The sequence below is a fragment of the Gallus gallus genome, chromosome Z (genome assembly GCF_016699485.2).
Source record: "Gallus gallus isolate bGalGal1 chromosome Z, bGalGal1.mat.broiler.GRCg7b, whole genome shotgun sequence".
In the NCBI taxonomy this organism is placed as follows: Eukaryota; Metazoa; Chordata; class Aves; order Galliformes; family Phasianidae; genus Gallus; species Gallus gallus.
In genome coordinates, this window is record NC_052572.1 from 27393067 (window position 1) to 27412080 (window position 19014).

Consider the following 19014-nt stretch of genomic DNA (forward strand, 5'->3'; position numbering starts at 1 on the left):
TTTACCAGTGGGCTAGCATTTTAGAGTCATGAAGAGTCATGAAGAGCAAATTAGTTGCACAGAATAATCACGCTTTTCCCTAATCTATTTTGCTTGATGTTGACTTGAAGCGTGATATCCCTCGCAAACCTTGTGTTTATTTTTTAACCCTGCCTTTTAGAACCACGGATACTCTCATTATCCACAGTAATACCTTAATCCTTTTGAAACTCACATGGCCTTTGGCTTCCAATATATGGTATTAGTAACACGACCTACATGGTAACTGTTCAATTAAAAAAAATCTTTTAAGTTTGCTGTTCTTCCAAAATTGAAAGAAGAAAATGACTACGAGGACAGGTTTTTAAATTGATTGTAGTCCAAGGCCATGCTGTACATACATGTTCTTTAGCTCTCATTTTGAGTGCTGTCTAGTTTTCTGTCACTGACTGCTCTCCATTGAAAAAGCTTCTTCAGTCTTCTACAAGAGAAGATGAACTTCAGACAAAGTCAGCAATTTTTACATTTTTAAAATAAGAAGTACTGCTTTTTAGGGACTGAGTATTATTGTGCATAGAGATCACTGGGGCAGATTGAGAACCGGCTGACAAGCAGAGCTCAGGAGGTTGTGATCAGTAGCACATAGTTTAGTTGAAGGTCTGTAACTAGTGGTGTTCCCTGGGGGTTGGTGCTGCGACTATTCTTGTTCAACATCTTGATCAATGACCTGAATGAAGCGATAGAATGCACCCTAACAAGTTTGCTGATGATACAAAGCTGGGAGGAGTGGCTGACACATCAAAAGGCTGTTCTGCCCTTCAACAAGACCTGGACGTCTGGAGAGTCAGGTGGAGAGGAATCTGATCAAGTTCTACAAGGGCAAGTGTAGAGTCCTACACCTGGGGAGGAATAACTGCATGCATCAGTACAGGTTAGGAGACAATCTGCTGGAGAAGAGTTCTAGGGAGAAGGACCGGAGTTTCCTAATGGACAACATGCTGGCCATGAGCCAGCTGTGTGCCCTTGTGTCCAAGAAGGCCAATGGTATCGTGGGGTGCATTAAAAAGGGCATGACCAGCAGGTCAAGGGAGGTGATCCTCCCACTCTACTCTGCCCTGGTGAGGCCACATCTAGAGTACTGTGTTTGGTTCTGGGCTCCTCCGTTTAAGAAAGACAGGGATCTCTTAGAAGGAGTTCAGTGAAGGGCCACAGAGATGATTAGGGGACTCGAGCATCTCCCTTGTGAGGAAATGCTGAGAGAACAGTCTGTTTAGCCTGGGGAAGACTGAAAGGGGATCTTATCAATATTTATAAGTATCTAAAGGATGAGTGTCAAGTAGATAGGGCAATAGTCTTTTCAGTGGTTCTGATAGGACAAAAGGTAACAAACCCAAATTGGAACAGATGGAAATTTTGTTCCTTTGAGTGTGACAGAGTGGTGGGACAAGCTGTCCAGAGAGGCTGTGGAGTCACCTTCTCCAGAGCTATTCAAAGCCTGCTGGATTGCTTACCTGTTCAACCCACCCTTGGAACCTGCTTTAGCAGGGGGGGTTGGACTTGATCTTGAAATAGATCAGTGACTACTAGTCTGCGATTCTGTGATTATACTTGAAGTGCTTTACCAGACATTTTAAGCATCTATTCCCAGTATTTATAAATATGCTTGTCCTCAGGTTTATGAATAATTTTACAAGTTACGCTTTTTTTTTTTTTTTTTTTTTTTTTTTTTAAGTAGAGATGATGTCTCCTTTCACTTAACTGATGTCCTTTAGTAAATGGAAGTTTATTGTATTATTCTACTAATATGCACAAGCTAAATGCATTTGTGCCAGAATCTTCTCAGGGTATATGATTTCATACCATTAGCTGGAGAAACTCACTGATGAATAAACTTGGTGGATGGCTAGAAATCACAGTTTGGGAAAAGAAGGGAAACAGCAGCTGCCTTACAAGAGTTGCAAAAAAGACACTTTTGCCTTACATGGTAAGTCATAAATGTGTACTGCTTAAAATAATGCAAATATATATATTTCTCTGTACCACACACATAATTTGGTCAGGTCTTAAGAGGCCAAGGAAAAGGTTGAAGCTTTGAAGACAGATTGAGAAAATCTGGGCTAAAAACTATGTAAGAGGAGTTTAGTACAGTAAGCAGCTGTCTCCTCTGTTGTGAACATACTTTATCCTGCTATTTTAAGACTATGCAACATCAAAGACACATTTGAACAGTCTTGGAGAGCCAGCAACTTAAAACACCAAAATAATGTCACCTAGTGTGTGGGGGGAGGTTATAAGGAGGATTAAAAAGCAGTCAGGCACAATATATTTAATGAATCCATGACTAACGAGGTGTGACAGCAAAGGGTTTCCTTCTTTTCAACAGAATACATCCCAGGGTTGGAACTATTATTTCACAGTGCCTTTATCACATTGGAATTTTTATGGTTATTTTTGATGAATTCACATTTTTTAAAGACTTTTCTGACACTAAGCCAATTTTCACTTTTAATTAAAGTCATAAATAATCTTATTTCTGCTTAAAAAGGTTTATTGTTTCTTACTTTTTTATTATTATTACTGCCAGAAAATATTTTAAATGCTAAAGTATGATGAGTTAGCAATTATAAGTTCTCAACGGTCCAGTAACTATACTGCATCTTGTAAATATTATACACGGCAAACTTTATCCACACTTAAGTATCTGGCTTGATTGATGCCACGTAATTTATTCTTTGGGGTGTTTTTTTGTTTTTTGGTAGGTTTGGCTTATTTGCCTTTCCATATATTAATGTATCTCAGGTGACCAATGGCAGAGATAAATCCTCATCAAAGAGGGCTGTAAAAATAAGCAATTTTAAGGCTAAAATGTGACCACAAAGATCAAAGCAAGGAGTAGGAAGGTCCAGATTTAAGCTGTTTGGCACAAAGAGAAAATGGCAAATGAACAAAAACACATAGTGAATGAAACATTAAAAGGAAAATTCCACAAAGTGTTGGAAACTGAGACCATCAAAGACAGGAGATAACATATTATTTTACTTTCAGTCAAAGTAACAGTATAATGAGAACTTGGGGTTCCTGGTGGACAAAAAAGGTTGACGTGAACCAGCGGTGTGTGCCTGTGGCCCAAAAGGCCAAAGGTATCCTGGGATGTATTAGAAGAGGAGTGGCCAGCAAGGAGAGGGAGATTTTCTCCCTTTATTCTGCCATTGTGAGACCCTGTCTCACAAGGCTCACAGGAGTATACTCTCACCTATATTCACAAGAGTACTGTGTCCAGGTCTGGGGCCCTCTGCCTAGGAAAGATGTGGACCTCTTGGAAAGGGCCCAGAGAGGGCCACAGAGATAGAGGGCTGGAACACCTCTCCTACAAAGAAAGGATGAGGGAGCTGGACTTGTTCAGTCTGAAGAAAAGAAGGCTCCAGACAGACCCCACTGCAGCCTTCAAGTACTTAAAGAGAGCTTATGAAAAGTTGGAAAGTCCTTTTAAATGGTCTGACAGGACAAAAGGAATGGTTTTAAATTAAAAGAGGGGGATTTAGGTTAGATGTTAGGGTGGTGAGGTGCTGGAAGAGGTTGCTCCAAGAAGCTGTGTATGTTCCATCCCTGGAGATGATCAAGGCCAGGCTGGATGAGGCCCTGGGCAGCCTGATCCGATGGGTGACAATTCTACCCAGTGAAGAGTGGTTGTAAGTAGATAATCTTTATGGTGTCTTCCAACTCAACCTATTCTATGACTCTAAGATCATCTGTATTCAGGCCCATTACGACAGTTTTAGTTGACACATTTCACACAAATTTCTTACAATGCAGACTTGCTTGTCATTTACTTTGTGTGCCTGTAAAATCTGTAACAGCCAGTGGCTGAGCAGCTGTGCTGCACTCCTGGGAAAGGCAGGGCAGTACTCAAAGATCAGCGTCAGCAGTCTTGCCTGTAGTCAGCGCATGGTTACCCAATCTCTAATTCAAGAGTGGACACTCCTAAGCTCAGAGGCCTCTCCTCGTTAATAGTACAGGACAGTTCCTCACAAGCTGAAATTCAGTTCTCTGCTGCCAGGTCTTGCTTCTTGGTCAGAACAAACAATTGAATCAAAATTTAGTACTCAGATTTGTATACTGAAGCTTTTAAGACTGTCCCCTTACTTTTCTTGCGCTGTATAAAATAACACATTTTGCTACTCACCATGAATAGCTGTACATTAAAATTTTAAAATGAGAACTCCTTTTATATGGGGTAATATCTCAAAGGTTTATCTATTCCTATACCAATTCACACAAGTCATGCTGTTAGCAGGATGACAGAATTATAGAATCGTAGAATTATAGAATTATTAAGGTTGGAAAAGATCCCTAAGATGGGGGTCACTGTCACCCTCCTTATGGTAAGGGTGACAGAGTACTGAAACAGGTTGCACAGAGAGGTTATGGAGTTTCCTTCTATGAAGATATTCAAGACCCATCTGGACACCTACCTGTGCGGCCTATTATAGAGTAAATGCTTTAGCACGGGAGTTGGACTTGGTGATCTCTTGAGGTCCCTTCCAACCTCTGCAATTTTGTGATTCTATGATCATCTAGTCCAACCCAACTGTTCACCTATCACCAATATTGCCCACTAAGCCACGTCTCTAAGTACTACATCTTGTACATCTTTCCTTGAATACTTCCAGGGACAGACTTCTAACCACTTTTTATGAAAAGAAATTCTTCCTAATATCTAATGACTTTCCTTTAAAATGAGAGCTTATGTTTCTTTTCCGCAATGATCTAAACTAATGAAATAGTGCCAGTGAATAATATAAGGTACCAAAAACAAACAAACAAACAAACAAACAAACAACAACAACAACAACAACAAACAAACCAAAAACAAACAAACAAAAAACTCAGAAAAAATCCACATCATTTCCTTAGGTCAGAGCTCAGCTCTTCAAAGATACACTTCTGCATACAGATAACTTGACTCAGAGCTGGCATTCAAAGGGATCTAGTGTTGTGAAATGTCTTGGTATTTGGAGGTGTCTAGCAAATAAAAATATAATGTACAGTTTGAATCACACACTGCCTATCCATCCTCAAAACCCGTCTTTCCATTTGAGATGGGCAGCGCAAACTTGGATTTCATAGCATTATGTATTAATGTCCAGATGTCAAAACAATAACAAAAAATTCTCTTTTCAAAATTCACTTTAGATTTTGCTCATTATGTATGTTTACTAATAAATCATCACATCAGAAAATAAAGAGTACTAAAGCAGGCAGCCTCATAAAGTCAAAGATAAAATTATGATCTAAATAAGAATGATAATTCTACTACCTTCCATTAATGATTTTTCTCATCAACAGTCTGAAATCAGTGAAGGTGCTTAATATGAATTACACATAAAATATCAGAACACTGGCTTCTCCATATAATATTTGCACCTGCCAACACAGTAGAAAATTTACCTTTTTCCTAACTTGCTGGTCTTTGGAAGAATGTGCTTTCACATGTTTTCTCAGTGAGCTTGGATCTGTGTATCGTTTAGTACATCCTGGAATCTGACATGCATAAGGTTTCTATGCCAAAAAAAAAAAAAAGGGATAAACAAGCAGGCGTTAAATCGTGGATTATTTTAACTCATGAGAAACCCTTTAGAGCCTGCAAATCACACTACTGCAAAACAAAATGTTGCACATTATTAGAAGCTCAAGTCTCAGAAATTTATTGGAAATGGAAAGGAGGAAAATAAGTTTTCTATGGAAGAAAAACCAAAGGAAAAGCTTTCACTATGGCATCTTTCATTGTTACCTTTTTTTTTTTTTTTTTAATTAGTACAATGAATATTGTTAGGTATACTCACAATTCTTCCACCCTCAGAGCAATCTTTGACTTAATCAGTAATTACATTCTTTAGTGTATCAGGTAAAGAAATTGCAGTAAAGGCCCAGATAGACTGTTTAGGATTATAGAAGAATCCGCTTCAGAAAAAAAGAACAAGAAAAAGTGTTAGTTTACTATATTACAAAGAGAGCAAGCAAAAACCAGTGCAAACACTGAATAATAAAGTATGATAAGTACATATTTTATTGTGAAGTATAAGACAAGCACCTTAGGGTCATTTTTTCTAATAACACCAGTTCAGAGAGATGCCTGTCCTGTAATACCTTTACAGTTTTCTAAAAAGACATAAAGCCCAAATAATCTAAATCAGTAAATAAATGAACATTTTAACAACTACTTCCTCCTGCCTATTCTAACCTGTCTTTTCTAAAGAACTGCAGGACGACAATAAAGAGTACTGAATGAGCAGTAGGTCCAATTGTTTGCTAAAACTAGCTATTTCACAAATTAGCCATTTTGCCAAGCATTTCTGAGAGCACACTTGCACAATTGATCAACACATCAGCCATACTATCAACTATCCAAAAGCCATCATTTAAGTTTTGTAACAGCCTGTTTATTTGAAATGGCATTGTCATTCTTCTGGACTTCTGCCCATTGGAAACTGCTTGTCACTGATGAAACTTGTTCTTCTTTTGTTGTGAAACAGAAGATTTATTAAACAAATCTTGGTTGTGAGTCAAATTTACAAGCAACAATTTATAGTATGAAAAGTTTTAGTTTCAGAAAATCCTTCTTCTGTTGACTTTCTGGTACGTGCTCCAGCCTTAATGTTCAACAGAGTTTTTGTCAGAGAATATCAGTTATTATCACAGATGGCATTTGTGTCTTTCAATACCGACTTCAGGTTTCCTACATCTCACTTAAGAGGGAGGAAGCCATTCCCTTCAGTAAAGCCCATGGAGCTATGGCATTCTTAACTTGAAAAACCTTAGCAGAACCTTCTCCCTCCTATCTCTACCGTTATGGGCTACCTGCTACCACCAAGCTAGCAGAAAAGAGCACAGAGTCTAATGCACAGACAACTACAATGCTATTGCTACTTCCTTACAGTGTCCAGGTGTGTCCTCTGGTGCTTGGCACGGTCACTGGAGTTGCTGAAGGCTTTCTGGCAGCCAGGGTGCTGACAAAGATATGGCTTTTCACCCGTATGGCTCCTTAAGTGAATCTTGAGATTTTCTAGCCTGGAAAAGGCCTTCTTGCAGCCTTCAAACTAGAAAAGAGAAAGAAATGGTTGGAAGGAAAGGCAAACACAGCAAACTGCAACAGCAAACACTGAACAGAAAGGTGACTGGACTTGGAGGGATCTCTAGCCTGCTATGGCTGGACACCTCTGTGAAAGTGAGGAAAGCCTGGCATTGCAGCAGGGTTGGAACCACTTAGAACATAAGAGCATATTTACCTCCCCAGCATGTGGCTGAGTTAGGAAACAACATCCTACTGCTAATTTACAAAGGGCAGAGTGAGGCCCAAAGTCACCAGTCAGCTCAGAGCTCAGCACCACCCAGCCTCTCTGGGGAGAATCATCACTGTGCCCTGAGCTAGCCACCATTATCTCAGCTCAGGCTTTGGGTGAACAGAGGCATCTCTCAGTATCAACCCAGCATATGCATCAACAACAAAACCCAGAAAGGAAAATGTCAGTCGGCTCTGCCTTGATGATGCTGTTGAGAGAAATGAAGAAAGAACTCACAAATCTCTGTGTAATCACCTTACACTTATTTGCTTGAATACAGATCATCAACCCAGTGGTATTATAATGACTGCTGAAACATGTCTTTACCTTTTTGCTGTGAGTGTTTTTATGAGGTACTAAAAATACTGAGTTCATCACTAGAGCCCATCAAAATAGAATCTAATCCCTATGGGTAACCAATAATCATGTGGCAGTATTTCTACATTTAATCAAGTTCTGCATCTGCAGAGAAACCTAAGCTTATGCGAGCAAAAAAACAATTCTTCATCCACCATGCTCCCATAGTAAACTTCATCTTCAAGAAAACTAAAAACCATCTGTTCTGTTTGAAATCAGTAGTTTATGTAGACTTACTTTCAATTACACTTAAATAGTTATTATTGTTAGAAATGTAAGCTTTTATAATTCAACTAGGTAAGATCGATTAATTCTAGTAGTTTCAACTGGTGCACATTCTACTGAACAACATCTAAAGCTAGTTTGGAGTTCTTGAATGCTTGTAAGAATAGTAATGCATTAAAGAGATATCATACACTATTAATGTTTCAATGCAAAATTTCTCCTATTCCTTTTACTCACTTGAAAAGAAACAGGCCATTTTTCACTTTTCTTAGAATAATATATATATACATTTCCTTGTGTTTTATTCAGTGCATGTATGTTTTCAAAAGCACAGGTAGAAAAATATTGCCATAACTCTGATCACAATTGCCACTTCTGTTAACTACTGTTACTAATCTGTGAGACCCCCAAAATAGTGAAAAAATAAAATATTAAATTAATACTTTTATTTTGGAAAAATACTATTAGAAAATATTCCATAACGAGTACAAAAGAAATTACATAGCCATATCTTACAACTGCCAGCTAATCCATGGCTAACCCACATCTACCCAAGAATAATTGCACATAGCCATATAGATGCATTTTCTTTAAAAACTGCAGTTTTGGGGTTTTTCCTTTTTGCCTTGACAATTTCTCAGGTCTCCTTTTAACTACCTCTGCACTGACACTGGATATGAAGTAGAGGATCAGTATTTCAGTAATGGTACTTTTTCCAGCGCTAGACATTCAGTTAAGATCACTTTTCTACATCTAACCCTCATTTTCACCCATTTTTAAGTCACTAGATTTTAGAGAGAGTTTTCATTACAGTTGGTAATATTAAATTCCCAATCAGACACTGTTAACTAGGCTGAATTTTATATTGTGTAAATATAAGCTGCATGTTTTGTTCCTGCTTGTATTGCTTCTGCCTGTTTTACTGTGCACCTTTTTATAATGCAATCATTCAGCAAAGTCCAGCAGATCATCACACTAGTTTTCTGCACTGTCCTTCCATTCCAGACTGCAGAAGCAACAGCTTGGTAACGCTTGCTCCCTCCAAGTGACGCAGGAGAAAAAACAGAAAGTGACCTTGTAACAGAAACTTGACCCTGTAAATGTGAAGAACTACAGTCTGCTTCTTGTAGTTCACCGAGTCTTTGGGAACAGAATGAGAAAATCTGACATACCAAGTGCTGAAAGATGCAAATGGTATGAGACTGCCTGCTTGAAGACAGGAGAGAATGTTGCCTTAGCCTTGCGCAGGTATGCTGGTTGCACTTTGTATCCCATTTGCAACAAGTGTTTGAGACTGGCTTGACTAGTTGCTTGACTTACTTTCTAGAGTAATATTAATGAGCTGACCATATTCATGGCAAACAAAAATTTTAAATCCTGATCTTAGGAGAAAGTGATCTGAATGAAAATATAAGCCATTTCTGAGTGCTGTCATATGAGATGCATACATGCAAATGGAGAGAATCGCATCCTTCAAAACTATAGAGGAAAAAGAAATCTACAGGAACACAAGACCAGAAAACAAATCTTCGAATTGCTCCATAATCTTGTAGAGTTATAAAATGATTTATTAGCAGAAAAAGGACAAAACGAATTACTGTTTTATGTATATTTTTCAATTCATTTTGAAAATTCTGATATGTTGACCAAGGAGGTTCTGTGTCAGTACCGAGGCAGATGGTCTGACAAGGACAAAGTATCTTTCCCCAGCTTTGCATTTATTGTAAGACCAAATGTAGAAGCTGTTCTTTATATGGCTTTCAAACAAGAATGATGCATTTCAAACATTAATAATAGTCTTTTAAAAAGCATTTCCCTTCCTCAACAGCATTAGCAGGGTGCTACTTTACAAGAGATGTGAGGGCTTTTAAAAAATTGAGAGTAAGACCTCACATAAAAACCCTTTAAATAGCTTTTTATTCACCAAGAGTCTCCTGACTGGCAATCTTGTGAATGACACATAATTAGTGTCAGACTTCATTCAAAATGATGACATCAGGTGCTCACCAGCAAGGACACTGCAGGCCTCAGCTGAGATTTAAAAGCTCAGGTTCATTTCATGTGAAATGAGTACTATGCTTTTAACCCTTACAGTGGTTAAAGGGGGAAGGACACAGCATCCAGAGCAGTACTACATTATAATGCAACCATTTCTATCTGAATGGAGTACATTTTGTGACACGGTGATCAAATGCTTAGCTGGACGTCCAAGTCTCTATTTTCCTCAAGACATATGAAAGCAGAGATTGATTTCCACTTTAACAGTTAACATTATGAAAAGATACAGTGTTTTGGAAATTTTTGTTCCAGTAAATAATGACAGACTATGTTTATATGTATTGCATAGATTATAAATATTATTATAGCTTATTGCATAGTTAGTTGATGCTTGTTTGCCCAGTTAGTCAATTAGTATTTGGTCCAAAGTTTGCTGAAGTCAGTAGGATCCCTCCACTGCAGTATCATCTCTTCAGATATTTCAGGCAAATTCCACTACAGTTTTAAGATCTTGCACATTGTAAGCATAACTGTAAACAAAAAAATAATTAACCGACCATGAACAAGCCTGAAGTGTATTGTTTTTTATCTTCTTTGTGCTTACTTTAATCAAAAAGGCTTACTATATTTAATGATTTACAAGAAGGTATGTATTCTGTATATTGCTCATATTTAAAGAGATCCTGTCCAAAGAACGATATTTTTTGAGTGTGTATGTGTGAATAGGCAAGTAATAAACTATATCTTCACCTAATTTCTGTTTTCTCATATATCTGCTGACTTGGGTATGTTTTAAGGAAGAAGAGCTACATACTGCTGCTATAAGTGAAAAATGCAATTAAATAAGTGGAAAAAAAAGGGGTAAACAAAATAAGTAACAATAAAGTAGCAATAAAAAACAATTTAAATATGCTTCTTGGGGAGGTCACTATTCACAGAGAACACCAGCATGTCAGTTCTGATGGGATAGAACTAGTGGATTAAAGATGTCACCAAATATCAGTAAAGGTGGAAGAAGCAAACACAGCTCAATAAAACAGCAACACAGCACCAAGAATACTTGCTTCTCATAACAGCTCTCATTACAGATTGCTCTTTATGTGTTCTTGACCAATGTAGCATGCCAAATATTCCAGAGATCTTCACGCTTCAACTTAAATGAAGCACAGAACATTGAATATTATTTATCCTCTGAAATAAAGGTGTCAGAGACTCATTCTCCATGGAAATGTGTCTCTCTCTATTGTTTTCATCAGTTTTAGTGAGCAAGTACATTCCAGCCCTAGAAGCTATTTCTGTTTCTGTAGAGTGGGCAAATATTTTGGTATGTTCATTTAAAATAAACTATTACTGAACATATCAGTTGGTACAGATTCAAAAACCATATGGAATAGAAATCATTAGAGGAAGAACAAAAAATTTGGAAATTCTTCCTTTTGGAAGACAGTGATCTTAATCTTTTCTGGTCTTTCTACTTTCTTTCTATTTTCCCCTATTTTTTCTAAAATATTTTCTTCGATCTTCTAAGAACTGAGGTCACCATTTATACTCAAGGCTTTCTCAACACAAGGTTGGCATCATATGAAAATTGATCACTATTAAAGTGGCAACTAAATTGTACCTATTCTACTTGCTAAACCTCATAGAATTCATCTAGAGCTGAATGCTTCTTCTTGCTGGTAAACTCAAAAAAAAAAAAAAAAAAAAAAAACAAATATCCCTTCATCAAACAAACAAACAAATAAATAGCCTTGCAGGTATTTTAAGAAATATATGCCAAAATAATAGATTTTCAGAAAGAGTTGAGTGACTATAGATCACATTCTCACTGGGAAGACTTATATAGGAGCATTTTGCTGTTGTGGATCTTGAAAAGAACAAAATTTTGATTTCTGTTTCACTAGAAGTAAAAAAGAAAGCAGTAAAAGATCAGGGATCTTTTGAAGCCATACCTCAAGTGGAAAAGAAAAAAAAGTGTAGGTGATGTTTTTTCATCCAGTTCTCTACCCAATTTCAGATTAGATTCATTCAATTTTAAAGTAAAAAACAAACAACAACAGCAACAATAAAAAAGAAACAGCTCTGCATAGGAACAGAAATATTCCTTTCTGCTCTATCCTATCCCACTGTATCCCATCCCACTGCATCCGTAAATGAATAAATTGGGAATTAAGACTTCAAAAAAATAAGCATGCAAACTGCTCTACAAATACCACCCTAGAGTGTTATTTCTACAGTTATTTACAAATATATAGCTCAGTTGCTATTTTTCAAAGACAGGAAAACATTAAAGACAGGAAAGCAGTAAGATTACATTTGAGATACATTAGACTATTGGTAAATATGTAAATGGTTAATATATGGTACATAACTCACAGCTGACAGTGTAAAAGCTCTTAGTACAGCTGTTTACATACCTGTGTAAGGAGTTCTTTCTGGCCCAAACCACATGAGTAAAAGGCCAGCTGCTAGTTGGTATATAGTCTGTTAGTAAATTCCATTTATTATTTACAAAGCCCAAATTTATTTTCCTATGGATTTTTTTTTTAAATTCAAAAAAGCCATGTCGATCTGTGCCAGGAGCAAAATAAGCACTGAGAGGTCCATTTGACCTTTCATAGGCACAATGTTTGCCTAAAGAGAAGATAATAGAATATAGTGGAACATGTCTATAAACACTAAGAAATTACGTACTTAAGAGAAGTTGACCTGGAAAGAAAAATGCTTGAATAACTCCAGTTTTGACAAACTGACACTCATGTTAATTCAAGGTCCTGGTCAGAGAGTTTTTATAAAGAAAAAGCATAAGGCATAATTTAATTGGATGCTTGTTTATGTAAAGTGCTGTTCCACTTCAAATGCCTAAGATAGAAAAGCATAATGCATACATAATGATACACCACGAAGAGAAAGAAATATACTTGGCCAAGCCTTGACTTGAATTTAGGAGTTCAAGGTTAGCTTGAAAAATACACCAAACAACATCTTGGAAAAGGCAAAACTCTTTAGTTTAAGCTCTGTCTTACAGAGATGTATCTTAATTTTTTATTTCAAGAAATAAGAAAAGTTACTATACAAAAAAAATTCCGTTTTTCACAAATTTCATATGCTGAAATTCATTCAACACTTTTCTAAGGGAGATAACAGTTTTCAAACTTCTTTTCAGACCTCAGAATCAGAAGTTCTTTGGAAAAAAAATTTGGAAAAAAAATCAGGAAGAGAAAACTAAGGATTTTTTCTATGTTTAACTGTATTTTGACAAAAAGAGTATATTTTCTTCAATAATTAAAGGAGATGCATTATCATAGCATTGAGCCCAAGGAAGAGGTTTCCCAACCTTCTTCAGCTAGTGTCTTCAGAACTATGGGAAAAAAATGAACAACATCCTTTACACTGGATACGAGTCCTCTGTTTCTGTTAGAAGAATTTCTTCCTTTTGTCAGCTGACTGATGTAAGTGTTTTATCAGGAATCAGAAAAAGGAACTGAGCTGCAGTCTTGGCCATAGTATAAAGGAAAAGTATCACTATGCAGTTACAACATTTCATTTCACACAGCATAGTAGAGTTGCATTATTAAAGCTGGGGTCATGAAGGAAAAAGTTCTCCTTCAAACTGTTTGTTCATATACACATATACACACACACACAAATAAATAAATAAGTTCCAAAAGGATTGATTGCTGAATAAAATGGAAGACATTACACCTGTATTCTCAAAACTGCTCCCTTTAGATTGAGAATATACCCTAACTACAGCACAGTAATCTCAGAATTAGGTTTAATCAAAAGAAAGGTACAATTTGCTTTTTTTTTTTTTCTTTTTCATGACATTTAGCATTTTCCTTTCAATACCATTTTAAATGTTACAGTATCAATTAAACCCTCCTATACATACATGTATGTATATATTTCCCATTGCTTTCTTCTGAATTCAGATGAGATAATTTGCTGCCTGTGACAGGAATCTTCTTATTGCTGTCAGCGACCTCTTAACTGCATTTCCTAATACAGAAATACAGTATTTGACAAAAATACTAGTTTATAAACAGTAGAAACATTTCTCACTGACACCAAAATGGGATATCCCTTGTTACATTTTAAAGCAGATTAATTGACGCTCAACTGAAAAGTGCTTAGATTAATATATGCATGGCTACTGAAAAATTACAAAGCAGAAAACTCAGTGAAAGTTGCTATTCAGCAAAAATACAAGCAACTGATAATAAAGTAAATGCAAGGTCTTAACCTTATATAAAAGCGTATTACTTTTAGCCCATAGTTCAGTCATAATAACCAGTCCCCAATTCTACATTCTTTGAATATGCATCATTTCCACTCAAGTGGAATTTGGGATATGAGAGGAATGAAGAATTAGTTTTCTAATCCTTAGGCCACAATCCATGAAAATTATAGTGCCTCAACAAAGTTTTGCTAGCTGAACGGCTTTGCAGTACCTTGCAGAGCATTAAGAGCAGGATTGAGCAGATTTATTCTAAGTATCATGTAAAATCATAGCTTTCCCCCTTTCCTCGCAGAGGTGAAAAAGAGCACTTATTCAGCTCTCTTTTCACGGCAAAGCAATGGGGAATATTCACCTCGTGTTTTGAGAGAGACAGACACAAGAAAAGACTGATGAAAAACAAGGGAAAACTGCCTGCATTGTAATCAGTGGGAGTCCATCACAATTACAAACAGGCAGAGGATGTTTCTTTTCTATTCAACAAGTAATCCATATGCAAATTTCCAACAACATTAAAAATGCACTCCCAGCTCAGTAAATGTTTTCTATTCTTGGCTGCTTAGCACCCTCAGCTTTTTCCAATTAGGCCCTGTTTGTTTAGTAAAAAAAAAAAAAAAAAAAGAAAAAAAAGAAAAAAAAGAAAGAAGTTCTAAAGAAAGGATTAAGCTCTGTATCTTATAAAGGAGAAAGAACATAAATTAGAAATTCTTTCTGGATCTGGAGTGTGCATTCTTTAATCTTCCACCCTGCTGGGAAGTGTAATAAGAATAAGGACAGAAAGAAGCTTTTTTGCTTCATTTGATTTGTTCAGTCGAAAACATGCTTTTGACTATCTGGAACTAAATCCCAAAATTCATGACAACTCAGACAATACTCCCACATGTTATAAACCTGAGAGTTAAAAACAGAGCTGGGAAAGCTTACAGAAACCCACCTGGTGAGCAAGCTCTCCAGATTCATGAGGGCAAGACACAGGGCCATACAGATGTCAGTAAGTCAGACTGTGAGACTGTGAGAAGATGGTGACAATAATTTCAGTGGTGGCAATGCAGTTCAGTACTGTGGTATGGCCTCAGAAGGAAAATAACTTTTAAAATGAGCAATAGGTCTGATTAATGGGTATGAGTTAGCAATCAATGAGGAAACCAATGGAAGAGAATAAGTCAGAGGTTAGATACCACTTACCAGTTCTTTGCTGTAGAATGAACTGAAGTTTAATGACATTGAATTTAAAATGGAAATTAAGAAATCTTTGTGAAAGAAAAGAAAAAAGCAAAAGGAGAAAACTAAAAGCAAAACTAAGCACCTTCCTTTTAGGATAAAAAATCACCTTGCATCTAAGTGTCAAGTCAGTTTGTGACACATTTTGTAGTGATCCCACGCTAGTGTAAAGGAAAATTCTAGAAGTTATTATTCATGTAAGTTCAAAGAACAAACAAGATACAAATGGAAGGAAAAAGAGGGATGCAGTTCTTCCAATCCTTCCTCCCTTTGAACATCAGAAAAGATATCTGAGGGAAGCAGCACAGCCTTCCATTCAGTGGCAGCAAAGCTCACCTCCCAGCTTAAGAACCCAATTTCTTACGACATCATCATAAGCAACTCAGTTTATGTGCTAAAGACTCATCTCTTACAGTCATTCCTCACAGCTGACAGGAAATTTTGGTGTCACCAGAAATCACACTGCAAAGACAAACAGGGCTCTATTTTAGGCTAGGCCTGGCCAGAGAGGGGTTGTGAGGCCAGGTTAGGCCATGGCTACAGCCAGGCCAAACGGTAGTAGTTGCACTCAGGGTGTCACCAGTGAGTTTGGACCAATGTCTAGGTTAACAACGTCATCAAAAATCTGGTAGTATAAATATTATAGCTGGACATAAGATCAGACACAGGCAGGATCAATCAAATAAAAAAATGTATCTGGATATCAGGAAAAGGATTAGGAGTTAATAGCAAAGGCTGACCTTGCAGAACAGAATCTGAAGGACAATGGAAGGCACACAGCGGGACAACACCCAGCAGAGCTGCTGGCACACCTGGCTGCAAACCTATGGTTGGGTCACATCCTTTTTTTACTACAGAGCTCAGAAGCCAAAGACAATGGCCACCAGCATCTGTTCTGACTCACCACCAGGAGTGTTACTCTTTCTGCCACAAGGACTGTTCTAAAAGATTTAAGTTCCCCCCGCCCCTCCCCCCTGCAAGAAAGATAATACAATGTAGAATCCATGTGGATCCTCCTGAAAAGCTGCACTCCTTTAAGTAACAGATAGGAACATTCAATCCCATTTAAGCAAATAATCTTTGAGACAAAAAGCCTATGATAGGACCCTGAGAGATTAATGCCAAAAAGCTCCCTTGAGGTAAGGCAAAAAATCTCTGCAAAAAATTAATAGAGGAAAAGTTGATGACCATAGTAACAGAGACGGTTTAGAGGTGCGCTGAACACTGTTCTTCCCCTTAGGCTCTAGACAAGAGGCATGGCAGTGATGCAGAAACAGAATTATTAAGTCATTTGGGTATAAACATCCATCACTGTGTCTAGCAATGCATTTCTTCCTCTTGAATATGTAAGTAGATAAATCTCTGACACATCTTACATGAGTAGTTTTCACTATGCAAGCAGGGTTTAAGCTAGGTTAAATCAAACGATCAAGGGCAAGGAAGACTAAGTAGAGAAATGAAGCAATAGACACAGAGTGTTAGTGGAGTTGACACAAGTCTTGGGGAACATATGAATTTTTAACTTATCAAGCATCAGATTGCAATTTTGAGGAGAGCCTTGAAGGATCTACAGAATTTACAGAATTAGCATACTTTCGGAATGAAGTACAAGACTGACATGAGAGAAGCCAGTCCAGAGCGTATAAGGCTGGGTGGAGGAAAGAGATGCATAAAGTAGGAACAGGAGATTGCTAGGCATGACAAGGAAGTATATCTATTCCTCAAGGTAAGCGTATGTTCAGTAAGTGAATTACAAGAGATTTATTTTTGTATTATGTGTGACACTACAATTGGGTGTGAGACACCTGGAGAGTATTTTAGATAATAACTGATTAATGATTGTATCAAATTTTTTACTGCTTGTGGGTACTGCCAACAAGAACACAGACTCAAGTAGGGGATGAGCTGTGCAAATTTAACATGGAAACAATGAGAAACTTTGAACTTCATCAAAGCAAAATAAGGGGTTATTTGGTAAGTAACTAACTTTAGAATATATCACCAGTGCATGAAAGGGTTTCTTCCATCTCTCCTTAGTGGACACTGCACTCTTCCTAGTATGAATTTCCCCTTGGCGACTTAACATTTACCTAATCTATTTTAAATTATTAAAATATTCAGCAGTCCTTGAAATGAACTTTTCCACAGTGAAATAATTTCTTGAAGAAGGTACAACAGATATCAGAGCCATTTTTGCGCTGCTGGCTAAAAACATCACGCTTTATTTTCTATTGTAATGGTCTGTGCCACTGAAACAAAGCCAGATGATATAAATACAGATAATCACATAACACAAATGAACATCAGGTAAAGCTTACATGAGCTAATAGAAACAGAAGACTAAATCTGAGCCTGGATTTATGTCCACCTTCTAATCAAGTGCAATGCTCAAAGTTAATGTTGATGTTCACCACACAAACAGTTGAAAATATAGAAGAATGGTAGTCTACCATACTGTACCTATCTGGAGTTTCTGTATCAAAATAACTGTTTACATTGTTATCATAGAATCCTAGAATTACAAGGTTGGAAAGGACCTACAAGATCATCTAGTCCAGCCGTCCTCCCATCAGCATTACTACCACAAGCTACTAAATCATATCTTGTAGCACCTCATCCAGATGCCTCTTGAACACTGCCAGGGATGGCGACTACACCACTTCCCTGGGTAGGTCATTCCAGTGCCTGACCCCTCCCTGAGAGAAAAAGTTATCGAAGAGATGAGCATCTGACTGCATAGATGTGCCAGTACAGGGTAAGATCTGGTATCTTGTATTATACTTCAAGGTATACTGATAAATCCTGTGGGCATTTATTAATCATAGGGTTGTAAACAGGTATAATTATCTTAATGTAATATTATCTTCTCTGTTAAGAGTGAGATGGAAGGGAGTCCCATGGAGGTGGTGGAGTCACCATCCCTGGAGGCGTTCAATAAACGTTTAGATGTTGTACTGAGGGACACGGTTTAGTGGGAAATATTAATAATAGGTGGACAGTTCAACTGGATGATCTCAAAGGTCTTTTCCAGCCTTGTTGATTCTATTATTCTTAGAATGAAGAACAAGCTAGCACTGCTCCATAGAGCTGTACAAATCTAACTAATGTCAATGTGTGATCTTCTCAGGATAGATCCTGTTGTATTCAACATTACTGACTCTGGTGACACCAGTAGCACCATGAGAAACAGCTGTGATGTTCAATTGTATTTTGTCCTTGCTTCCTATGAACCAAGAAAGTATTAAAATCAAAGTGGTTTTTCTTTGAAGATCACCTGAGTTTCAGACTTCAGAGCTGACTTAAGGAGTGCTCATTTGCAGTTCTGGGTGTAGCAGGATAGCAAGTATTATTTCCTGTATAAAACTGACCACTTGCAGAAAAAGATTTCTTTTTTTTTCAAAGTTAGTCATAACAGGAATCAGAACCCAGAAAGAATAAGTATGATGTTAAGGATAATATTGTTTCTTAACAAGACTGTGCTATGGATTCTGTTTTGTCTGTTAGTATTTGCTCAGAAGAAAGCCCCACATCTAATCACCTTTGCTATCTCTGCAAGTAGTGACCTTTTGTTGCTTCTTAACAGCACATACTGTGCTTCCAAAAGCAGCATGTATTGTGAGGAACTGAGGATGAGGGTACTTCTATTAGTGATTA

The 19014-nt window shown here is 37.3% G+C and overlaps 1 protein-coding gene across 3 annotated transcripts in view; it reads right to left on the reverse strand.

The window, feature by feature from the left end:
• The window catches only part of GLIS3 (GLIS family zinc finger 3), a 162358-nt gene that overhangs the window by 41986 nt on the left and 101358 nt on the right, over positions 1-19014 (reverse strand). For all 3 annotated transcript variants that reach the window (XM_003642989.6, XM_004949062.4, XM_040656276.2), the window contains exons 4-5: positions 6915-7076; positions 5428-5538 (exon numbers count right to left, since the gene is read on the reverse strand). In XM_003642989.6, the coding sequence (XP_003643037.3) occupies positions 5428-5538; positions 6915-7076 (273 nt within the window). The remainder of the gene's footprint in view (positions 1-5427; positions 5539-6914; positions 7077-19014) is intronic.